The 23,078-nt window shown below is 43.0% G+C and overlaps 1 protein-coding gene across 4 annotated transcripts in view; it reads right to left on the bottom strand.

Annotated features, from left to right (window-relative positions):
- The window catches only part of ets1 (v-ets avian erythroblastosis virus E26 oncogene homolog 1), a gene marked incomplete at its 5' end in the record, with an annotated part of 31,294 nt that extends 12,658 nt beyond the window's left edge, over positions 1 to 18,636 (bottom strand). For 2 of the 4 annotated variants that reach the window (XM_083886112.1, XM_083886114.1), the window contains one exon: positions 6,675 to 6,924. In XM_083886112.1, coding sequence (XP_083742238.1) covers positions 6,675 to 6,741 — 67 coding nt within the window. Of the gene's footprint in view, positions 1 to 5,709; positions 5,828 to 6,674; positions 6,925 to 15,313; positions 15,462 to 18,567 lie in introns of those variants that run through there. The other 2 variants (XM_083886111.1, XM_083886113.1) reach the window with 2 other exon arrangements.
- Between the last annotated feature and the right edge of the window lie 4,442 nt (positions 18,637 to 23,078).

Below are 23,078 nucleotides of genomic sequence, written 5' to 3'. Positions count from 1 at the left end.
ATGATCTTGGCTCCTTGTCAGCGGTTTATAATCAGGTCTTCAAGTCAAACCGGTCCAGAGGTGACAGTGGTGTCTGATAGAGCCTTTGATGGAGATCTGTATTATGATCTCTGGTCTGAGAACACAGGGTCATAAACCCAGCCAACATGAAGGAGGCCCATTCAACGCATCGGGGTGATAAAGTGGTGGCTGAGGGTTGCAGTGGAGCAAGAGGAGGAGGACAGGGTGGCTGTTTTTGAGAGGGCTGCTTGTTCGACCAGCTGCCCCCACTGTTTAGCCTCCAGTCTCGGTGCCAAGGGCCAGGAATAGATGTGTAGGCCTGGGTCAAGCCAGTGTGACAAGGCCAGTCCAGACATAGACCCAAGCCTGCTTAATTCAGGACAGTGTTAACCGGAAGAGAAAAAGCAAGGGCTATTAAAACACTTTCATCTTAAGGGTTCTGGTGGTGTAACACAGCTGTACTGCTGACATTGTCTTTGGCCATGAAACCAGAGTTGTCCAGGGGGCTCACTGCCGCAGACACACCCGCTACTGAAGCAGACATTAAGTAAGACTAATACCCCACTGCTGCCTCGTCGTTGTTTTTCTTCCCCCGCCTCCATCGCTGAAATCATATTACCTTATGACGTGAAAGTGCATTAACCCTACTGTTTATGCCAATGTCTCAGTGCTTTATATAACATTACTTCTGAGTTCGAAAAGATCCTTAGCCATTGCTGACAGAAGCTCAACACATTTTTTTATTAAAAGCTAGATGGAAATTTCCAGAGCAACAAGGGGAACAGAGACAAGGCATGATTTGGTATCCTGTAGCTGATTTAACTACCTACATGTACACATTTTGTAACTCTGTGATCTTAAACAGTGTGAAACAGGTTTTAGTTATGCCTTAAGTATTACATGTTGAGCAACAGTAGTGTATTTTTCACAATCCCCCATTGCACAACCATCAAGTTCTCCATTACTTCTTAAGGCAGAGAGAAAATAGTGAGGGAAAGGTCTGACAAATCTCACACAACTGTTTTCCCACGACCTCCACATATGTTAAACAGTTAGAGCAAAAGCACTACTTACTCTCTTTTCCATCCACTTTTTCTACTGTACTTGTGCGAGTGCAGGTGCTAGCCTAGCTGTATCCAGGCTAGCTGCCCTCCCAGGCTCCATCCCTGTTGTAAACAGACAGGGGATGCTCTGGGGGGACTGTTTAGGCATTAAACCAAACACACGACATATCTGACAAACAGTTTACTCTCTGTGTTGCATTTTTTCCAGAAAAACATGATGCCTGTCCTATTTTAGTCCAAACTGATACATTCCACAACCAGGTTTGCATGGGATATATCACACAGTCAAAAGCGTGCACACATGGATGGCACAGTCTCTCCCACAAACATTCTTTGTGTGTGCAACATGTATGTCCATGAGTCTTGTAATGGATCTCATTATGCATTATACAGTATATAAGGGCTTATTGCTGGTTTGAAGGCAAGCTATGGGCAACAGATGGAAACTTGACAAATAAACCCGCCCCCCCTCCAACCACAATGTTTTCATGTTGCGTGCCTCGCATTCCACCTCTGTTTTACAATCACTAATGTGCTTCTCACAGCTTTCTTGTTTTCCTCTAATGTGACCAAAAATGACTTAGTGGTGTAAGTGGCAAAATGGTCTCAGATTAAGAGGTTGAATTGCCCTTCTATTTCAGTCTCAGTGCAGGCTGTGTTGCTTATAGAGATGTAAAACATCAAACATCTGGCTGCATCTCTCATCCTTTATCTTATTGAAGACATTTTATTTTTCATGATGGTGTGAAAACACCTCGCTTCGGCTGACTGTTCTGATGAAGAGATTTTAAACCACATTTTGATATGGAAAGTTACAACTCTGTGTTTCACATAAAAAAAAAAAAAAACTTTCCAACACGTGTGCATGTCAACCCTTTACCCTCCCTCTCCCTGCTTGCTCGCTCACTCTCTCTCTCTCTCTCTCTCTCACACACACACTTTGACACCCAGAAACACAATCACAGACAGTCAGTGACTCAGGCCATTCAAAGAATGACTGGACTTCAGGAGACATCTTGCCAGTGCACTTAACAATGTGACTGGTCATGATGAAAGCAATGACCGTATGTTGTAAAAAAAAAAAAAAAAAAACCTACTCTGTGACTCAGTTACCGTTTGACTGTGCATGCAACAAGCCCACATTTCGGAAAATGTACAGACTATCGCTAATGAAGCCTTATGTGAAGCAAACTGATAATATTTCACAGACATTCATATTTCTGTACAAGAACACTGCCAAAGTGTCCTCATCCTTTTTTGGACACATGGGCCTACAGCTCATGTAAGGCAACTCTTTGTTTTATTATTTTGAAAATGCTGATACAAGGGAGGTCAGACTGGACAGACACAGATAAAGAATCCAGCTGTTTTCACCACATCTTTAAAACTTTAAAAGCAGAATATGTGCCTCTCATTTCATCATCAAGGCCCAACTCATCATGAGCCCCACAGTGTCACACCTACACAACAAAGCCCACCACCCACAAAAGACACACTTCTTAATCATTCCTTTTTTCAATAGGCCAAACAATGTGTACATGTTTGGTGCTGCTCCAGGTCTGATACACATACAATCTGTGGCTGTGTCCCATTTGTTGTCCTGATTACAAAAACAGCATGCAATACTGACTCCAAAAACAGGTGGTGTGCAGCAAATGCAGACAAAAGGGGGAAAACAAGGGAAGAAAATCTGGAACGTAAACTGCACAAAAATGAGTGACATGGGCTCCATGTGGACAGCTGAACATCCATAGTGAAACAAATTCATCGCCTATTAGGACAGCGGACTGATTCTCAAAGCAACCCAAACTAGAACAGGTTTGGTTCCAACTATAGACCCTTAGACTAGAAGACCCTTAAAACAGAAACAGCAGCAGAGCAAGAGCACAACAAATAGTTACAACACTCAGCTGAGATGTGTGGGCGGTTGAGGACCCATTTTGGGGCAGTGTCAGGCCACTTAGGGTTCACAGTCAGACTGGTAGTGTCGGGAGGGGAGAGGCCTGTGGTAGACAAAACCAGTAAGCGAGCCAAGCAGACGTGCAGTCGGACAGCCAGCAGTGGCGTGTGGTGAAGCAGGCGTCTAGTGCCATGACTCAGGGATTACAAGCAAGAAATGAATGGGGATGAGACAAAGTGCACTCCCCAGGAACTCACTCTACACCACATCAAGGTGTCCTGAGAGAAACTCATGTGGCCAGCAGAAAAACACGGAATCAGAGAAGGAAAAGGGAAAGAACGGGAGGAGCACTGTAGGAGGAACTATGTGGGTGAATGATTGAGTTGTCCGTTACAAAAAAGCTCATAATACTTAATTTTACTGGCAAAGGAACATATTTTCCTTTGTTTTGGTTATTGGCTTTTTATGGAATGAAAGTATAATAAGAAGCTGTTGTTGACCAATTGCTTGATCTTACTACCATCATATTGACTATACCTTGAAAGACTCGTCTCTCCATCTGGCCATATGCTTGCTATTTAGCAGACTGCAGAAGCTGGTGCTAACACGCCTCAGTGTATGACTAAGCTTCATAAGAAACGATTAAGGCGTGTTTTCATGAGGGAGGACCCACGCAATTTTATGCTTATATGGGCAACAAAGCAGATAACTGAAAGGAGAAATGAATGACATGCTGAGGGATAATCTATTTGATGTAACACACTAGCATTACTGAGCAGTGAAAGAAAGAAAGAGGAAAGAATGAGAGGATCATTGTGGAAGCTCACAGATATCCAATTCACGAGTATCCACCCAGTCTGTTGACAAGTCTGACCATCACAGGGAGGCCCATTGAGCAAGCTGGTATCTGTTCCTCTCTCACGGACATGGTCAAACACGAACTAATAACGTATGCATGATCCACTGAACAGTCCACTGACTAATCACGTTTTGATTTGGAAAATCGTTGCCCTCCGTTTGACATGGCACACCTCAGATGAAAAACTGTCCTGTTTGTGCTGCTTGGCGCAATTCATTGGCAGACCACATCAAGAAGAGGCTGGATCATCCAAACAGTGTTTGCACAGCTGCCAGCAAGCAATGCACACTCAAAGACAGATATATATGCCCTGCTCTACTGAAGGAGTGCTGACACAAACACAGGGAAGGGAAAAAGCTGAAGCTTATGTAACTCCCTCTGTTATGGCACAAGCCTCTCCACACTGTACCAACATGCGAAGTGCCATGGGAAGCCTTTCTGAGAATCATTAGTATGGTATGGTGGCCTGTGTGTGCCTGCTTGCGTAGCATATGAGGTGGGTGTGGAGCAAGATCCCTGATAAGGGCTCTTGGCAGAAGCATCAATCATGCCATTTATAACAAACGACAGCATTTTGATCAGATAAAAAAAGTGAGCCTCCCCCTTAAGCTACTTCTATGCCTCCATGCATGCCACCCAGCAGGGCATGCCCTCGAGAAAAAAATTCCTGTCTGTCACTGAACCCTGACCTGAGGAGCACAGAAGGAACATTAAAGATGGACGACTCACTCAATCTGGAAAAGTATTGTAAATGATTGACAGGGCCTGTTGAGTATTAAATCCAAACCATACAGCAATGACACATTGATATGCTGTAACATTCAATAAGACCTTCAGTAACACAAAACCAGTCCATGCCTCTAATGTCACAATTCACACACACATGCTCTGTAATGTGTAAGTAATGCAGTCCCTCATCTTCAAAAAATGTCTCTGTAAAGCTGGCAGTTTTGTTATGGCTACATGATGCATACGATAATATTCTACCATGATCTGGATTGCACTGAAGCAAGTGTGCTGCCTCAGGGACTGATGGCTACAACTCTGAACTGAGGAATGAAAGCCTGCTGGAACGTTAGAAGCCTTGTTTTGGAGCACCCCTGACCCTGGCAGCGTGTGAGCACTTTAAAGAAACAACCTTCACTTGGAGAGGCAGGACAGGCTTCAGGTATAAGATGACACTGGTTACACCTTCAGCACAAAGGGAAAACAAACAATATAGTAAGGTGGGCTGGACATCACTTGTGCCTGTTAGTGTTGGTAGATAATTATGTCCAGTATACAGGTGTTTGGAGCAAATAAAAAGAAAAGGGCATCTTGTCATTAAATGCATACTAGTAGTATAGTTGTCTTGTGAGCACGGTAACAAAGTGAACATTTAACTGTGCTTGTATGTGAGAAAAGATGTGCCTGTGTAAAGTTGTGAACTGCTCCTTGGCAGCCTCAGCTTGACCCGAGTGCACCCATGTGAGCGTAAGCAGGAGCAAGCATTGCGAAATGGTTTTGCAAGATAGCGCTTACGCTTTGGCAACTTAACTGCAGCTGTCAGCACCTTTTATGTGATTCTGTGAGATGCGTATATGAGTATCTCTGCTCTGCAGGTACTGACAGTGAGGAAAAGGTGGTTACTGTGTTGAGTCACAGGCCCTTAGTGGGTCAACATTAGCAATTAGTATCCAATTTCCATGATGCATCAGCACCGTTTGCTGCTTTACCAACAGATTTCGGTGCCAATCGAGCATCAAAAGCACAGGGGATTAGTTGTTTTTAAAAGCTGCTTAATGCAAATCATCCAAAACGTGCCACCATGTGTAACATGTGTGTTTGTAGAAGTGAGAAGTGAAACCACACAAAGTTTTAAAGCCCAACACAAACACACAGCTTACAGTTGTGGGCTTCACTCTCTGTGCCCTGGACAACCCCATGGAGCAAGCCAAGACTTCCAGGCTGCAGGGTCAGAGAGGCAAGCCTCAGCACTGCAGATTCATCACCTCAGTCTGTCTCTCCTCTCCTCTGGAAAGTCACTCTCAACCACTGAGGAGAGGGGGAGATAGAGAAGAAAGGAGGGAAGACAAGCAAGCAGCATTGCTTGTGTCCCATGCTGGCTCGGAAGAATGTCCCATCTTTTCCCAGTATGATCACTGAATATATGGGTCAGTGATGGGTGCTAAGGTGGGAGAGGGTGATAGGTCCCAGTGAGATGAGAGCGGGATGAAAAGAGAGAGGGGGAGAGAAAATACATGTGTGTGTGTGTGTGTGTGTGTGTACAACAAACCTACTGAGTACATAAGTCTGTCAGTGTGATACACATATGTTCAAAACGTACATAGGCCACATCTGAAAATGTCATTAGTGTTAAACATATACAGTATGTCCGTTTACATGATGACAGAATATGAAAGTCAAAATATCAAATCTGGCGTGTGACAACTTTCTTTTTTTTTGTGTGTTTTATATTGGCACCGTGTTCCACACATAGCACACTTTTGTGAATTGCAAAAGCAGACGGACTGGAGCCTGATTCATTCAATAATAACACACACACACACACACACACACACACACGCACACACACATAGAGGGAAAGCCTATTGCATGACAGTATAAAGCCTCTGGCGTGTAATACTCCTCAAGTGTTGTCCAATATTGAGCAACCGACAGCGTCTTCACGCTGACATATCAGGACGTTATGTACCGAGAGCACTTACGGTGAGGTTGTAACGTCAGTCTGATGCGCGTGTGTGTGTGTGTGTGTGTGTGTGTGTGTAACAGGATAAACACGCAGAAGACTCGTGTTAACTGTCAAGCTCTAACAGAGGGACTTGTTCAAAGAAAAAAAATGTTTACTCACCGTCCATTTTTTCAGCCTTTATAATCGTTAACGTCGGTTTCATATCGACAGCTGCCGTCATGATCATCTGATCAGCGTGACTTAATAACGCCGCGTCCCTCTTTTATTCTAAAAGCTCCAAACACACACTATACAGATATATATGAGAGGAAAATCTTATTATAGCGCCTCCGGTCTAATCTACTAACCGATGGTTGTCTTTCTTTTCCTGGCTTTTTTACCCTCACACTAAAAATCCGACTCAATGTCTTTCAAAACTTATCTCTCTCTCTCTCTCTCTCTCTCTCTCCTTTCTCTCTCTTTCTCTCCGGTGCATGTACACACACTCCCTCTTTTCCTCGTTCTTTCTAACTCACTCACACGCTCACTCACTCCTTCCTCTCTATCTGTGGACATGGGCGTTGCATTACACGGAGACGGAGCGCCGACGACAGCTGAAGTGGGCGGTGTTTGTGTGTGTGTGTGTGTGTGTGTGTGTGTGTGTGTGTGTGTGTGTGTGTGTGTGTGTGGAGGCGGTTGACTTACCGGTTGATTCACAATTCAATTACAAGCCCCCCCACCCCTAACCTTCCCCACCTTCCACACACAAACCTTATTCTTACCCGTAAAGGTAAAAAGATGGGTGTATTGGAAGAAAGTGAATATACCACCGATAAAGTATTTTTGTATAAGTATCATGAATTTTTTTTTTTTTGTCAACCTTAAAAGTATTTTGCATGAACTGTAGCCAAGGGCCTTTATTTACAGAGGCGGCCATCTTGTGCCACCATATTTCTCCAGTAAAGCTTATTACGTAAACAAAGGGTCGACATCCTCTCTGTTAAGCGAAGGCCGCCACAGTTTCCTGGTGCCCTTGGTAAAGGAAGGGGCGAATAGAGGAGTTCTACATTGTGACACCACTAGATGTCACTAATTATTTCACACTGGTCCTTTAACCATGACCAGTTTACAGTATATAGGTGGGTTCCCCCAAAACAGTTGCGCTTAAGAAACTAATAAAAGAGCAGAGTGTTCATTCATAAAAGGCCTCATATTAATTTTCATAGCAAGGAATAATATGCCTCACACTGTCTCACATTACACCATGTACCGCGCCCACTGAAGGGACTGGACTGTTTCAGTCAGACTTACTATAGGGAATGGATTGCAGATACTGTATGGCTGAACAAACTGATCCCGTATGGGCACATTATACACTATAAACATTCCAATCTGTGTTTGGAGATGGTTTTAGATCTTAAAATAGCTCTGCTTAAACCGTTTAGATGTATGTATGTGTGTGTGTGTGTGTGTGTGTGTGTGTGTGTGTGTGTGTGTGTGTGTGTGTGTGTGTGTGTGTGTGTGTGTGTGTGTGTGTGTGTGTGTGTGTGTGTGTGTGTGTGTGTGTGTGTGTGTGAGCTGAGGTGGTGATGCTGAACTGTCTGTGTCCCATATTCTACATGTCCACGTTTCCTTGTAACTTGTTACTCTCCCTTGTAAACACCTCAGAGTATTTCCTGTTCACCTTGTACCGATCAATTAAAAGACATTACTTTTTTTTCCCCTCTTTAAACAGCTCATGTGGCATCAGTAGAACAGGGTATAGTATTATATGATTGTGTATTGATTCGAAAGTTATTCAAAGTTAATTAGGTCATTGCAGATGCAATATTTAAAGTGTGGTTGCACAGACATTCAAATAAATCAAAGTAGGTCTCAAAAAGGTAACTAATTTAAAAAAAAAGAAAATATGCCTGTTCTGTTTTCTTATTGTTGTCCTCTATTATCTAAAATAATCACCATACCTTCTCCTGGAAAAGGAATCAATAATTTGTCCTGCGACTGGAGAAAAAAAAAGACAATAGAATGATTGGGCATTTTAGCCACAGTAAGGCTCCACTGCCAACAGGTCACACCTCCCATGGGAGCAGAAGCAGAAATAATAGATTATAATAGTAATTCTCACACTAACTTAAATGGAACTTCCTGTTTTTTTCTGTTTTGTTTGTTTTGTGTTTAAGCTTCTACAACAAGAGGAGGTCTGGACCAACATGAATGTGTTTCTTCTTTGGTTCCTTTTCCATAAATCTCGCATCATCATGAGCAACCTTGTTAGGGTGGGTCATATGGAGCAACCTATAAAGAACATGAATAATATGATACTGTACTGTGCTCATGTATTTCTAAATGGGATGATCTGGGTGGAGGCTGGGGAGCCAGGGATATTGATCACACATGGATTTTTAAACCGGTGGTACTTCGCTGGCTCCATTAGCAGCCCTGGATCAGGTTTCACTGGCCTGATAGAAGCCTCGTCTGGGAAGAGGACTCGTGGGTTCTGCGGTGAGAAGAGCTGCCTCACTGGGGGCAAAGTGGTGGGGGTAAGTGAGGGGGAGAAGTGAAGGGAGGACGACAGTACATCTCACTTCTTCTTAGTCAGTCTCTCACTCTCTCTGACTGGACCTCTTTGTCTTCTCTTAATGAACTCCCTCGTATCTGTTCTTAAAAGGACAGCCTGGGTCCCTCTGTGCCTGAGGGCAGCCATTAGAGCTTTAATGGTGTTGCTGACTAATATCTGGGCTGGCGTCACTGTAAACTGTTTTCTTATTTCCATCTTGACTTTGTTTTTGTTTTTTTCTCAACACTATAAAAATCATTCTCACTGTATTTCTCTATTCTTTTTAAGAATGCGCATTTACATGGTAATAGGAATGTGGGTAAAAAGCTGAACTGGTAAACTGGTAGATTGTAACATAAACAAACAGCAACAAATACCCCATTTACTGGTCCAAAAACATGTTCAATCTGTTTATGTGTATGTGCAAAATACAGCATCTTCCTTCCAAAAACATTTGTTCCAATTGGAATTTACAATTTTATTCTTTAGATGGACACAAAATTAGATAATCCAATTGCGTTTGCGTACACACGCGTCAATCATTCAGTCTAATTCACCGAAAGTAGAAGAAGAAAAATCTTCACTTCTGTTTCCATATTGAACGAATGCTGCACGTGTCTGCTTGTCCCCTCGCTGTCCTCTATCTGTCTCATTTTCCTCCTCTTCCAAGTCTATGACTTCCTATTATTCTATTTGGGATGGGAAAACAGCAGTAACTAAACGGAAATACGTGATACGTGATAGCACCAAACCAGGAACTCATGAACACAGAATCACCGATTCACATGAACAGCATATGATCGGCATACACAAACCCTCTCATTCGGATTGAAATTCGTTTCCAAACAGGCTGTATCGGATCAGAGTTTTTCGGACTGGCATGTTTACGTGACATATTTTTATTCCGATGACGTGTCCATGTAAACATAGCTTTCCTTTCCTCTGACTCGGCTTGTCTCTGGTGTGACTGCAACATCACAGTTTTCACACGGGTGAAAATGCATATGACATGGGGTCAACAAATACCACAGGGCAGACCACTCGCTGGCAATGGGAATGACGTTTTAATGGTTTCATCTGTGTTTAAAAACCCTCTGTATACCTACTAAGTTTAGTGTGAAAGATGCTGAAGTGACTGCAAAAAGCATTGTTGCTTCACATATCTGTTGTCACAAAACATCTGAATACATATCTCTTTCTTAGTATAGTACAGTAGGTATTTTCTTTTTCTCATAGCAATGATGTGTATTTGTCCATAGACAGCCTTTTGTACAGTGACCCTGAAGACAAACACATTTTCTATGGAAAGTACACTGACATGAGGAAAACAGTTCCCATTAACTTTATCTTCATAGAGATCGCTCTATCAGCAACTGGTGTCAGAGGTTTTCAAACCCAAAAGAGAACTGTTGTTGAAACAAATCCTTCCCGTCTGAGAGAGCAGGATTGTTAATTGTCATACTCTCATGAAACAGCCAACCAGCATGGTACCACTACGCTTGAGGGTACATGTCCAAGTTCAAACAAGTTCCGGTTTCAGTGTCAGTCTTCTTCTCTTGAAAGATTAGACTGCTTCACTCATTTGTCTTTTAGTCTACCAGTCCTACAGCAGAGCCAACGCTCCCTCTCTCCCTCTCCTCGCTGATCTCTCCTGCTTGCTGAGTGTCTCTCGCTGGCACATCTGTGTTGTGCGCCCGTCTATAATCCTTAGCTGTAACCACTGCACCTGCTACTTTTCACAGCGTTAACTGAAAGGTTATTCAATTTAGAGCAATCCATTCCACTGTCAAAAGATATTTGTCTCTGGTGCCTGTGCCACGGCAAAAACGCAAAAGAGCTCGGATGGTTGCATCGTGTATTTTTATTTAAAAACTGTTTGGTTTTTAACATAAAAAAAAAAAAGAAACTATTAAAGACTTAAAACTTTTAGACAATGTGTTGTGGCCTGATAGGTTTTGTATGGTGTGTGAATGGACAGCAATCAGCATTTACTCAATCAGTCACTCATTTACTGGCACTCAAGTAGACACACAGATGGGTGATGGACACGCGCATACACACGGATAGATAGATAGATAGATAGATAGATAGATAGATAGATAGATAGATAGATAGATAGATAGATAGATAGATAGATAGATAGATAGATAGATAGATAGATAGATAGATAGATAGATAGATAGATAGATAGATAGCATGAGAAAGAAAGCTACGAGGCAGTAAAACAGTGGGATCCTTGTGGCCTCAGGTGAGAGCTCTGTCTGTGTAGATGCCGTCTGTAGGTGCCAAAGGCTGGATACACTCCTGCTGAGATCAGAGGACTAAGTGGGACATGAGCGGTGTACCCCCGATGTGCGTGTGTGTGTGTATGCACATGCACTCTGTTTATGTACATTGCTCTCTTGTGCCTCAAATTCCTTTCTTCTGAGAGTGTGTGTGTGTGTGTATATATGCGTGTGTGTGTGTTAGTGTGTGCGTGCGCTTATGTGTGTGCACGCGCTACTAAGTAGCCGGGCCTCCGTGAACAAAGGCTCAGCTCTTTTCTGAACAATTAGCTACGGTAAAAAGGACATCTCTTCCTCCATTAGCGGCACCACGTGCCCCCCCCCCCCCATCACTCCATTGTGCAGATAATTCAATTATCCCCACCCCCCTCTAAGTCTCTCTGCCTCCGAACCCTCCCTCTCCTTGTCTTGCCCTCCCTCCTCCCTGTTACCACCATGGTTTCAGATAAAGCTCTGCTAGTCCTCACAGTGAACATATGTGATATAAAATACATCACGCTGGTGGTTTTCATTTATTTCCCATATAGATTCGATGAAAGTTGTACATGTGTATGCGCTGAGAAGACATTCGCGATGGTGCTCAATAAAAGAGCTGTCGTCTTCACTCACACACCTACAGTACAAACAAGCATGTATAGTATTTAAGTATCTGAAGTGTATGTAAAGAACTGAATTAGGTTAGCGACAATGGAGTTCAAAACGTGCAAATTATGAGACACAGTCACTGCCGTTACCATTGTTTACACTCATCGCAGTTAACATTCTGTTAATATTGCTAAGCCCCGGTTATGAGCATTAAAACAATGGGAGGTCTCTCTTAGGATTCATTAAAGCGCCAACTTTCCTAACAAAATGTACATGAGCTGTAGTCTGTTGCATCATCTCCCGTCAGTGATTGCATTTGCTTGAGAACTGCATGTTCTGTCTTATTGGGTTGGCATTTAGTCACAGTGCTATCAAGAGGAACTTACTACATAGCCACTTCCTAGAAATAAAACTGGAAGAATACTGTGATCATAAAAGTGCTCATAAAAATGGGTTACAAATGCATTCATGTCGTCACACTGGGAAAATGACTGGCAATATTGGTAAAATTGTACTTAAGGGAAAGATGGGGAATCCACTGTAAACTGATTATAATGCATAATGGAACCACTTTTCAAACGCCCTCAAATTCTTCTTCATTTCTTCAAACGTTTCTAAAATTATACTTCAAAACCAACTAATATGTAGTAGCAGCACACCAGCTCTTTCCTCTTGCTATTGTTATTATCACCATCGCACTGTGCAGTTCAAATGCGGGACCACGGCTTAAGTGCTGTCCATTCCTCCACAGTTGTCTGTTGCTTTTCCGTGTTTCCACTCTTGTTTTGTTTTATTGTTGGAGGGGGAAGTGTGTGCTGGCCTGATTAGCATCACTGTTTCCTCCTTTCCCATAACCCCCGGACCCCCGCAGGCTGCCTGTTTACTTTAAGAAATAAAAAATGGGCCTGCGCCCGTGAGGACGTGCCCCTCATCAGAGACAAAGTCCCCCCCCCACCGCAGCCAAAGACTACAAATCTCAGCTCCTCCTCCCCTCGTCTTCGCTCCTCTCATCAACGCCAGTCCGAGTCCTGTGACTTATCCCTCTCCCTATCAGTCCACTCTCCTTAAACTGTAATCCGCCCACTCTCCTTTGCTTTCCACCCTTTCCCCTCCTCTTCCAACTGTCCAGCTGTCAAATCACATCAAATAAAACACAGGCCAATGGTCCCAGAGTGCCAGATCACAGCTGTGTCTGCGCACACTGAATGGGAGTGCATGTTTAAATGTACAGTGAACCCACGGGTGCCTGAGAGTGCATGTGTGTGTGTGTGTGTGTGTGTGTGTGTGTGTGTGTGTGTGTGTGTGTGTGTGTGTGTGTGTGTGTGTGCACGCATTGCTGAATGGGAGGATGCTGTAATACAATACATGCTACCATTAAACACCAGAGTGCAGGGTGTGAATTTAATGAATGAATATGTGGAGTGTGCATCACTGCATGATGTAAGAAGAGCGTGCGCATGTGTTTGATTTCTGGGCCTGGATTTCAGTGAGAATGCACAGAAATGCACTCCCACCTTTCTTTTCCCACACACACAGAGTTTTTTTTTTTTGTTTTTTTTTACTATTTCCACTATGGGAGTTTACAACAGTGACTGTGGTGTGAGTGTTGGAAAGTGAAGAGTGGAACTGGGTTTGTGTAAACACCACCATGGCATGGCTGTTGTCAGGAAGCAGTGTGTGTGACATTGGGCTCTAGGCCAAACATGCAATGGTCCTTTAACATCCAACATCCCCGCCTCACATCTGCTCTGTACTCCATCTTTCTCACACGAGCACATTTCATTTTAACAACAACCGATCCATCCTCAAAACAAAAAAGACGACTTCAGCTGTAAAAGCTGATGTAATGTAACTACTTTTAAGGGAAATAATATATATCACCCCATATATCCACAGCAGTGGATTTAGTTTATGATATTGTTTGGAATGTTGTCGACTTATGAATGACCAGCAGTGCTTAAAAAACATCCTGATTTACTTCATTGTTTAGTCCTCACCTTGTAAGCTGTTAATCGCACTGATATATTATCTACAAATGTCAGAATTTTAGTCTAGTCTTGTTTTAGTTAAAGTCAGTGACGACGACCAAAAATGGTGCCTTGTATACTAGAAATAAAGATTTTACTTCTGTACTAGAAGTACATTTTCGTTTGATGTTTACTTGCTTGTACTTACTGTTAATGAGCAAAACATAAAAGTGATTATTTAATGGAGAGATCATGTTTTCAGTTTGAGTGAAATGACTCAAAGCAACGGCTGCAGGGCGTGGAGACTGTGTCAAAGGTTCCTGAGCTGCAGTTGAGGTTAACAAAGACTCATAACGCCAAATGCTGCTGGCACGAAAACTCATATACAAGAGCTAAATGACTATTACAATAACTCCAGGTGGTTCAAAAGCTCCTAGACCTGCGGCCTAGTGTAGGATTTAGGAGAAGGATGAGAAAAAAAAGGGTCAAGGCTCGGTCATTTTTTTCCACTAAGCGATGTTTATGTCAACGGTTTAGCATTGGGAGCAATGAAGAGAGGGCTCTGAAGGAGTGTCTCTGGCAACAAACATCAACAAATCCCATCAAATCCTGACTCTCTCGCTCTCACACACTCACACACACACTTAGACCCCTCCACCTCTCCAGAGACCAAACCAGAGGCTTGGGAAAAAGATGGGCGCCCTTTGCCCCCCCCCTGTCTTGCCCCTGCATCCAGCTTGGGGAGGTGACGGAAGGAAGCCTGTGCCCCTCAGCACCCCTACCATACTCCCGTGGTGTGCGTCCCAGTCCACTAGCATCAATCACTTTTGAGGACATGAAGAGGCCAGAGTCAAGCACAGGCAAATGCACTGGAAGGAATGTTCCAGTCTAAAATAAAATTCATTAAATAATCATGGGGGGGGGGGGGGGTGGGGGGGATAGAAAAACAGGATTGGAAGCAGAAATATGCAGGACACTTGGTTGTCCCCAGATGTAGAGTGGAGACAGAGAAAAATAAAGAAGCAGGGGAGGGGGTATCTGGAAAAGGCATTGCCCTCAGGGTCAGCATCACCAACATCCTTCATGCAGCAGACATAGAACAACAGGCCAAGTTGAGACTGTGTGTGCGTCTGTTCTAGAAAACTAAATTAAGGAGTTTAAATGTCAAGATTGCACACATGAATGTCACATGAGAGTGACTGACTGCCTATTCCAAAGTATTTTGCTTGTTCTAAGCTGTTAAAGCCAAAAACAAAACAACACAGTGACTGCTTTTCGATTATGTACGACATAATTGAACACAGAAGATGAGTTTTACAGAAGAAAGAAGAGAAACATTTTATTTTGTAATTCAATTGTGAGTTTTTCCCCTCTTGTTTTCCTACCATCGTGTGTGAGGTAGAATTGTCTATGTCCATTTCTTACCTGTGGGGCACATATCATGTCCATTGGGCACTTCCTGCAGGGGAATATCTTGAGGGTAGAGGGGCTGCGACGGGTAGTACTGCTGCTGGGGGTGAACCACACCTGGTAGCTGGTTCTGAGGGCCGACTGCCACCCCACCGCTCTGCCTCTGCAGACAAACAATTCAAAATGAACTGAACATCATGGAACAGATAGAAAATATATAGTGTATGTTAAACAGCCAATTAGAAATTCAAGCTTTCAATTCACTTATTTCAAAGGCTTCAATTTTAATAATAAAATCAAACACACACACACATCACAAAAACAGCTGACCAAACCGGCCAGCATTGCAACCTCAGATTTGGAACATTTTCATTGTTTGTCCTCACATATAACCCTTGTGGCTAAATTTGACTCGCTCAGTTTATCTTTGCTGAGTTGTTTTATCCTGCTTATCTCACAACTGTTCACGTTGGAGGTCACGCTGAGGGGGGAATTCTGAAGACAGCTCTTGACAGGGGAGCCAGAGGAGATATGAAATGCCATGTGGATACAAGAGATAGCAAAGGAGAAGATAGCCACTCTGGCCATTTATAGCATATTATTAAAACCTTCATTTGACAACAAACAAAAGCCTCAATAGACATTGTTTGACTTTTAGGTTGGGAACTGATGTGAACAGGGAAATGAAGTTTTTCTCACAAGTGCCAAAGCAGAAATAACATTCCAATGTAAATAAGGTTGACAGAATGTGATCCTGTAAAAGGTGTCCTTTTTATTGCCACATTCATGCTACGCCATCATTTTTCTGTCTGAGATCATTTAAAACAAAAAATCTCAGATTGTGACTGCTCACATTTGTAAAGCAATGCCACCTTCATATTAGCCGGTACAGACATACCAATAAAAGGCACATTAGCCATGTATGTATGTCATACGTGTCACTGACACAAAACGGCTGATCGAGTGACTGTCGATCTGATATAGATGACCGCCGCTTGAGCACAGCAGCATTTATCAGTACCCAGCCAGCTTTATGGATGGTTGCTGTGACTAGTTCAGGACCAGGGAGGTGAGTTTATGGGGCTCTTTACATGATGCTGCTGCCTTGTATCAGGCGGAAAAGTTAGATAGGCACGGTGGGAGCCACATGGATGATTTATGGATGAGAGTGGCATAGATAAAAGTGGAGAAAATATTCTCTGATCTGTCTAAATATAGAAAAGTCTTCAATGCAGATAGAAACTGTGTGCATGTATGCACCTTTTATGTCTTTGTTGTCACATAACAGGATTTGTACACACTATTTATTAGTGATGGATTCAGTTACTAGTCATGTAATACAATTCCTAAATTGTGATAAACCGTTTTTTAGTAGTAAATGTACACTAGTACATTAGTGTACATTTTATTGGACAAAAAAAAAAAACAGGCAATAGAGTGAAGTTTGACTGAGAGATCTGACTGATTCAGTGAGGCAGCATTTCTGTTATTACTATAAATAATTTGGGGTGTTGCCTCCTGCATAGATTATTATAACATTTGAATGTGATCATACATGTTAATATTATTGGCACTCGGCGGTTTAACCCACAGTGTAAGTACGATGTGTGTAAAAAGGAACTTCTTTTTGAAATCGGAGTGTATTGCAATATGAGAAAGTCACACATATACCACTGGCAACAAAGGGACTAGTGTAATTTGACATCAGTGACTCATCTTTCTTACAGATTGTCTCAGGATTTTTCACACATGCACTAATGTTTTCTTTTAAATTTATCTTCCCAGGTGGTCAGTCGACCTGCCCCCTGGTGGCTCTAACAGGCAGCAAGTCTGCATGGACTTGGGTGAATGCGTGTCAGATATCAGATGAGTAAGCTGACAAATCTGTGTGAAATCACACTACTCTTGAAAAGATAAATACATATTTGCAAAAGAAAAGTAGTATTTCACTTACTGCTATCGCTCCCCTGATACATTCCTTTTAATCGGCGCAACAATGACTCTCATGCACTTCTTTATCTGCCAGTAATGACACAAACTGGCAGTGATTCAGGGGCCTGACTGCATGTCAGTCCAAACTTTTAGCTGCATGTAAGCTGCTCTGTTGCCTCACACTATAATGTATCTGGGTGTCTCTTTGAAATAAAGATCACTTGTGAAGTGAGGTGAATTAATGTGTTTTTGTTCAAATTCTCTGTGTCCAGTGTGAGTAAAGCACCGAGACATCAACTGAATTGTAAACACAACGCATTAAACTCACAGGGCCCTTTGCTCCTTTGCTGATAAATCATGTAAATTTTAAAAATAAAAAGAGAATAGATCTACCGAGGTGACCCGGGATTACCTTTTGACCAAGTCTGTCCTAGTATACAGTAGTCTCAATTTCAAAGGCAAGCCCCACCACCTGAGCCAATTAGGACCAGGGGAGCTGTATTCTTCTATGTTGTCTATCATGCCAGGGTGGGTTGCCATTTGCATATAACCCCAGTCTCTTATCCTAATGTGCCAGCGTTCTGCATACAAATGGAAGCATTTATTTTGCCGCTCCTTGGCCTTCACCCTTCAAATGCTCTCCTGACAGGAATCCCAATGTTCCCAGCTACCACTGTCTCTGACTCTGTGTTCTGCTCTCTCATTTGGAAACCACTTAGAGCCTTGGTGTTCTTGCAAACAGACTGCTGGAAAGCACTGTGTGAGTGGCTCAGCTGAGAAAAGTGTTAATTCAGAAGCGATGGTCTGACTCCGATAGGACTGGTTTGTGGAAACGATTCAGGCCTCTGAGGTCTCAATATTTACAATACTACTTGCTAAAAGGAAGTGCATTTTGGCCATGGTTGCTTGTGCAACAGTCAGAGAAGAGTTCATGAGTGTGATTTCACAGCGTTGTGAAAAAAATCACCTTTGTTCAACAGCTCCGTTTCGCTAACGTTTGACGAAATCACGAAGAACGCCGTGTACAGATAGAGATGCTTCAACTCAGCGGGAAACATGTTGAGAGGTGAAGGAACCCAGAGTTGCAAACACACAGACACGTCCAAGCACACTACTCATATGCTTCTGCACACATTCCTGCACTGTCATGTGCCTGAGCTGCTACACACACACACACACACACACACACACACACACACACACACACACACACACACACACACACACACACACATAACACACACACATTAACTCGTTTCCTCACACTGCTGCCCAGCTGTGTGGTAGGTAGCTGAGGCAGCTTTAAGACAAGAGGAAATTTACGAGCGAGGTCTTACCATTGCGCCCAGACGGTCACAGGGGTGAAGGGCTGGGTAGGAAGAAACTGGATCCATGTAGTAACTCATCACGGACACTGTGGACAGGAGAAGCAGGGCCTGTTGAAGGGATCAACACACAAACACACGAGTCAGGGTGGAGCGATCTATCTGTCACACGCTGTTTACACTCGAGTGTGCGGTATACACTGTGCATGTGTATGCCGGGTGAGTTTGTGTGTGTGAGGGAAGAGGTTAGAAAAGTGAATCAAGAGATTGCGGGAGAGTGAGAAACTTGAGCTTCTTTGACTTGTGACTGCAACGTTCAGAAAGAGGTGGCTCCCAGTCCAAGTTTTCTGTATTTTTTATTTTTTTTTGAAGTGGACAATTATTTCAACCTTAGATTTCCATCACGCTTCCCTCATTGACTCCCTTCTCCTTTCTCATCAGGCAAAACTGCCTCCTCCTCTCCACTGCCTCACGTCTTCCTCCTACTCCTCTTCTTCCTCTCGCTCTTTCCCTCCTACACACTTTGCTTATCACTTAACATTGTTTACTCGAGACAGCATCAACAAAAGAGACTGGAAACGGAGCTTAAGGATTACACTAGTGGGGGGGTTGATGGTGTATTTGGGCAGTGGCGGTTCCCATCTTCCTCACATTCATATGTTAAGCAATTTGGAATATTTAGTTTCTGGCAGCTGCTGACAGACTGAGGGAAGAGGCACAAGAGCTCAATGCTTGCAGATGTTCACCGGCTCAAAAAGAGTCAGATGCTCTTGTTTCAGAAAACATACCCACACATGCAGTGAATATAATTTGCAAATCAGTTCCTTCATTGAAATTCATACCCTACCTTTATGCTTTTTCTTGCATGTCATTGATTTGATGAGTGTAATACAAGACAAAGGTTTTTTTTTTAAATAAAAAGCATTGAAATTTGCACAAATTCTGCATTTTGTAATATAAAAGATGTTATTTACACGTTATATATACATATAGCTACTTTATATACTACAAGCTTTATCTAAAGGGAACATTCAAGAACACAAAGTGAAGGGAATTGGGGATGTAAAGTTCATTCTAGAAACAGATAAAGCTTGTTTGGTCGCACAGATGAGCAGAGATGAAACAGGTCCATCGCAGCGCATCTATTTATAACGAGGCTCGCTGCGCGCTTCATGATTCCTAATTGGAAAAAAAACAAAAACCCTGAAACTTTAAAGACAACACTTTCCCCTTCTCTGCATCAAAGAAGCAACGAACAGTGATGACAGCCCTCATTCTTTAAATCGATGTCTGATTTGTGGTTCTTTATAGCTCATGAAAAAAACAAACTTTACACTTACCGACTGCGGTGTGAGAAGTTTTCCTTGCAAAGTGGAAGCGCTGGGCAGCTGAGTGTGACAGCTGAGCGTTGGACTGCAGAGATGCTGTACCTGCTCACAGCAAGTCCCACAGAGGAAGGAATAATATGCACACTTTTAGTCCCTCCCTCAATCGCACGGTGATCCTCTCCAAATCCTGTTTTTCCTTGGCATGTAGTCTTTGGACTCAGCGCGCAGATGTGGGTTTTCATTCAACCACAGTACACAGGTGTAAACTTGCGCAGAGCATTTGTGGTTGATTTAGTCGGACCTTTGTTCTCCTGTCTTCTGTGTTTTTCATTATCAAGTCAATTGTATTTTGTTTGACCATTAACAATGAAATAATATTAAAGCAAGTGTTTTTCATTGGTCATTAGATTTAAATTAATCAGAATATACTCCCTTATCTCGTGCAGTATGTTTACATTGCACCCCCCCCTCCCCTATTTTGAATTAAGATTGTTTATTCATCAGGTTGTTTTCCTCTCGTCCCAGACTTAAATAGCAGGAAAGAGGGAGGAAAACATCACACACACAGCTGATTTTTCTCTGATGTTGTCACCTGAAAAGAAAGACAAAAACATCCGTATATATGCAACCTAAGTGTGTCACACCAGGCAGAAATAGTCATACATATACACACCATTTTTGATTTGTTGCAGTCTCACACAATTCATATTTTAAATTTGCTGGTAAATATCTACTGGCTCTGTCTTGTCCTGCATGGTGACCCCCCGGCATCTAGCATCAAACCAGGCTCGAACAAACCTTTTTAGGAGCTGTAGCTGTCAAACCATTTTGTCTCAGAAGTCGCCAGATTGCATTTGAGAAGTGTGAGCTTCTTGAGGATTTATTTGCTGTACATCAATGACCCCAACTGACAGCTAAAGCATGGGGGAGCACTGATTAAAGCGAGGACAGAAAGAGTTGAGCACTCTTCTGCGAAATGAGAAGATCACCGAGTGCAAAATAAGATCTACATCCAGCCGCTCTGATAGTGGTTAGTGATAAGAGTGTCAGGTTTTTATCTATTTGCTTATTTATCGCTTTATTCGATTATTTATTTCTGCTTGCTTTCAGCTACATTGAGTACAGAGCAACCCCTCGGCCTCTCTTTCTGTCAGCTAAACACTCAACACTTGCGAGTCATCTGAAACACCTTGTGGCTCCATGATAATTCCGTGACCCCAGTGGAGCATTTGTTTGCATTAGAAAGTGCACGGTTCAAACCTCCTGACAGCCACTGCTCTTCACAGTAAATCCTAAAAGTCTCTGGGTAAGGAGGTGTGTGTGTAAGCAAAGAGCTGTGTGTGTGTGTGTGTGTGGACAGGGGGGGGGGGGGGGGGGTCAAGTCCAAGGTGAGAGGCATGAACAAGTACCATAAGGGGCTCAGTAGCAGGCAGCCTGTATTTTCTCAAGACCTTGCCTGAATCCCTCTGCATTTTGTGGGCCTCAGCACCCCGGGCCCCCAAGGGGACACAGATGGGCAACACGTCGGGGGCAAAAGGCAGAGGTATGACTTATTGCCATGTGGAGAGAAAAGCTCAGGACGCGCCTCTGTGATGGGACCAAATTGAATAAAAGCGAGCATGAATGTGCTCCAGATCTTGAGCCAATGCCCCAGCAATGCTGTTTCAATTAGCTGGCTCACCAGTTCAAAGGCGAGGCCCGTGATTCACTTCTGCTCCGCATGAAGCCACTATCATCACATTGCCCCCTTGCCTTTCACCTCGAGATTACGGGTGCCACCTTTTTCCGCTCAGAGCCTCCTTCTTCATTCTATATGTGCAGGCTGCGCTCATGTTTTACATTAAACAGATCGTGAATGCCTCGCCTTCACCACCAGTAAAAGCCATCAGTCAAAAAGAGCTGCAGAGGTTTATGGCCTTCCCCATCACTCTCCTCGTAAAGTCTCACAGTGTTCATGCATCTGCATCAGCTCTGAATCAGAATGATGTGAATCAGCTTCTGAAATCTTTTTTTTTTTTTTTTTTTAAATGAATAGTTCAATAAAGAATTATCCACGCTTCATTCGTGTTCAGAATTTACAATGTTTAACGCCACATTCAACATCGAACACCACTGGCTATATATCTAAACCCTGAAACAAAGTTCTCATGGCAGGTCCATTATCTGCACTGAAAGATACAGTATACCTGCAGTCACACGCGGGTCATACTCGTATCTTTACCATCTGCTCAGATGTGACAGTCCCACCTCAACCTGCTGGATTCAAGCCCCAGTTGATCATTTCACTGGAGCATGTCTGAAAAGACACTAAAAGGGATAAATAACTTTTAGTCCGAACCAAAATGAGCAAACCATGTTTTGAGACATAAATTCCACAAAGCTTATGTTTCAGCTAAGAAAACCAAATGTCCTGAGGATGAAACATAATTTTTAAAATATGGGACTGTTACTGTCTATGTGCTAGGACACAGATAGATATCTGTCATCCCAAAGCTTTTTTTTATTTGTTTTTATGAATTAGGACAACAAAGCACTCTGCTTTCTATGTCCTCCACTGGTGTGCCGTGTCTCTGTGAGCAGCTCCAGACTCTGAATCCCTTTGGTTAATTTTCTCGTTTTGGATCTTCCAAAGATAGCGCTGACAGGTGATATTAATGGCCCTTTATTAGCATCGTCCTGATTGCTACAGATTTTTTGGAAGCAAGAGACAGGGAGAAAGAGCAAAGAGAGACAGAAAAAAAGAAAGATAGAGAAAGAATATGGAAGTCCTCCGCCCACCACTTCTCACAGGAGATCGCTTCTCTCTTTGATAGCCTGCCCGAATCTGTTTCCCCCATAGAAACTGCCCTGCAGATGTTGTTGCTGTATGCAGACTACAAAGAAGGAGCCCTTTATGAGAAGAACATCTATTTTGGGCCTCTGTGTTTCCGAGCCGTGGCGCACAGTGAGAGGAGGACAGGACTAATCTTTCTGCCGTGGAAAACTCTGTTTTATTCCCTGCCCGTGATATTTTTAGATTAAAGCCGAGTTCTAATGAATAACGTGAGGATGTAATATTTTATGACAGTATCAATATGCCATCGCTGTGGTGGACTTGGGTCTGAAAAGGCCTGCGTAGCTATTGGCATTAGTAGAGTGAAAGTGGAGTATTAAATGTGGGCAGTCACTTCAAAGAGTACGAAGAAGCTTTTGTCT

This window comes from Microchirus variegatus, assembly GCF_963457635.1.
Source record: "Microchirus variegatus genome assembly, chromosome: 3".
Lineage (NCBI taxonomy): Eukaryota > Metazoa > Chordata > Actinopteri > Pleuronectiformes > Soleidae > Microchirus > Microchirus variegatus.
Note: the sequence above shows the minus strand (reverse complement) of the source record. Positions and strands in the feature narration are given on the sequence as shown.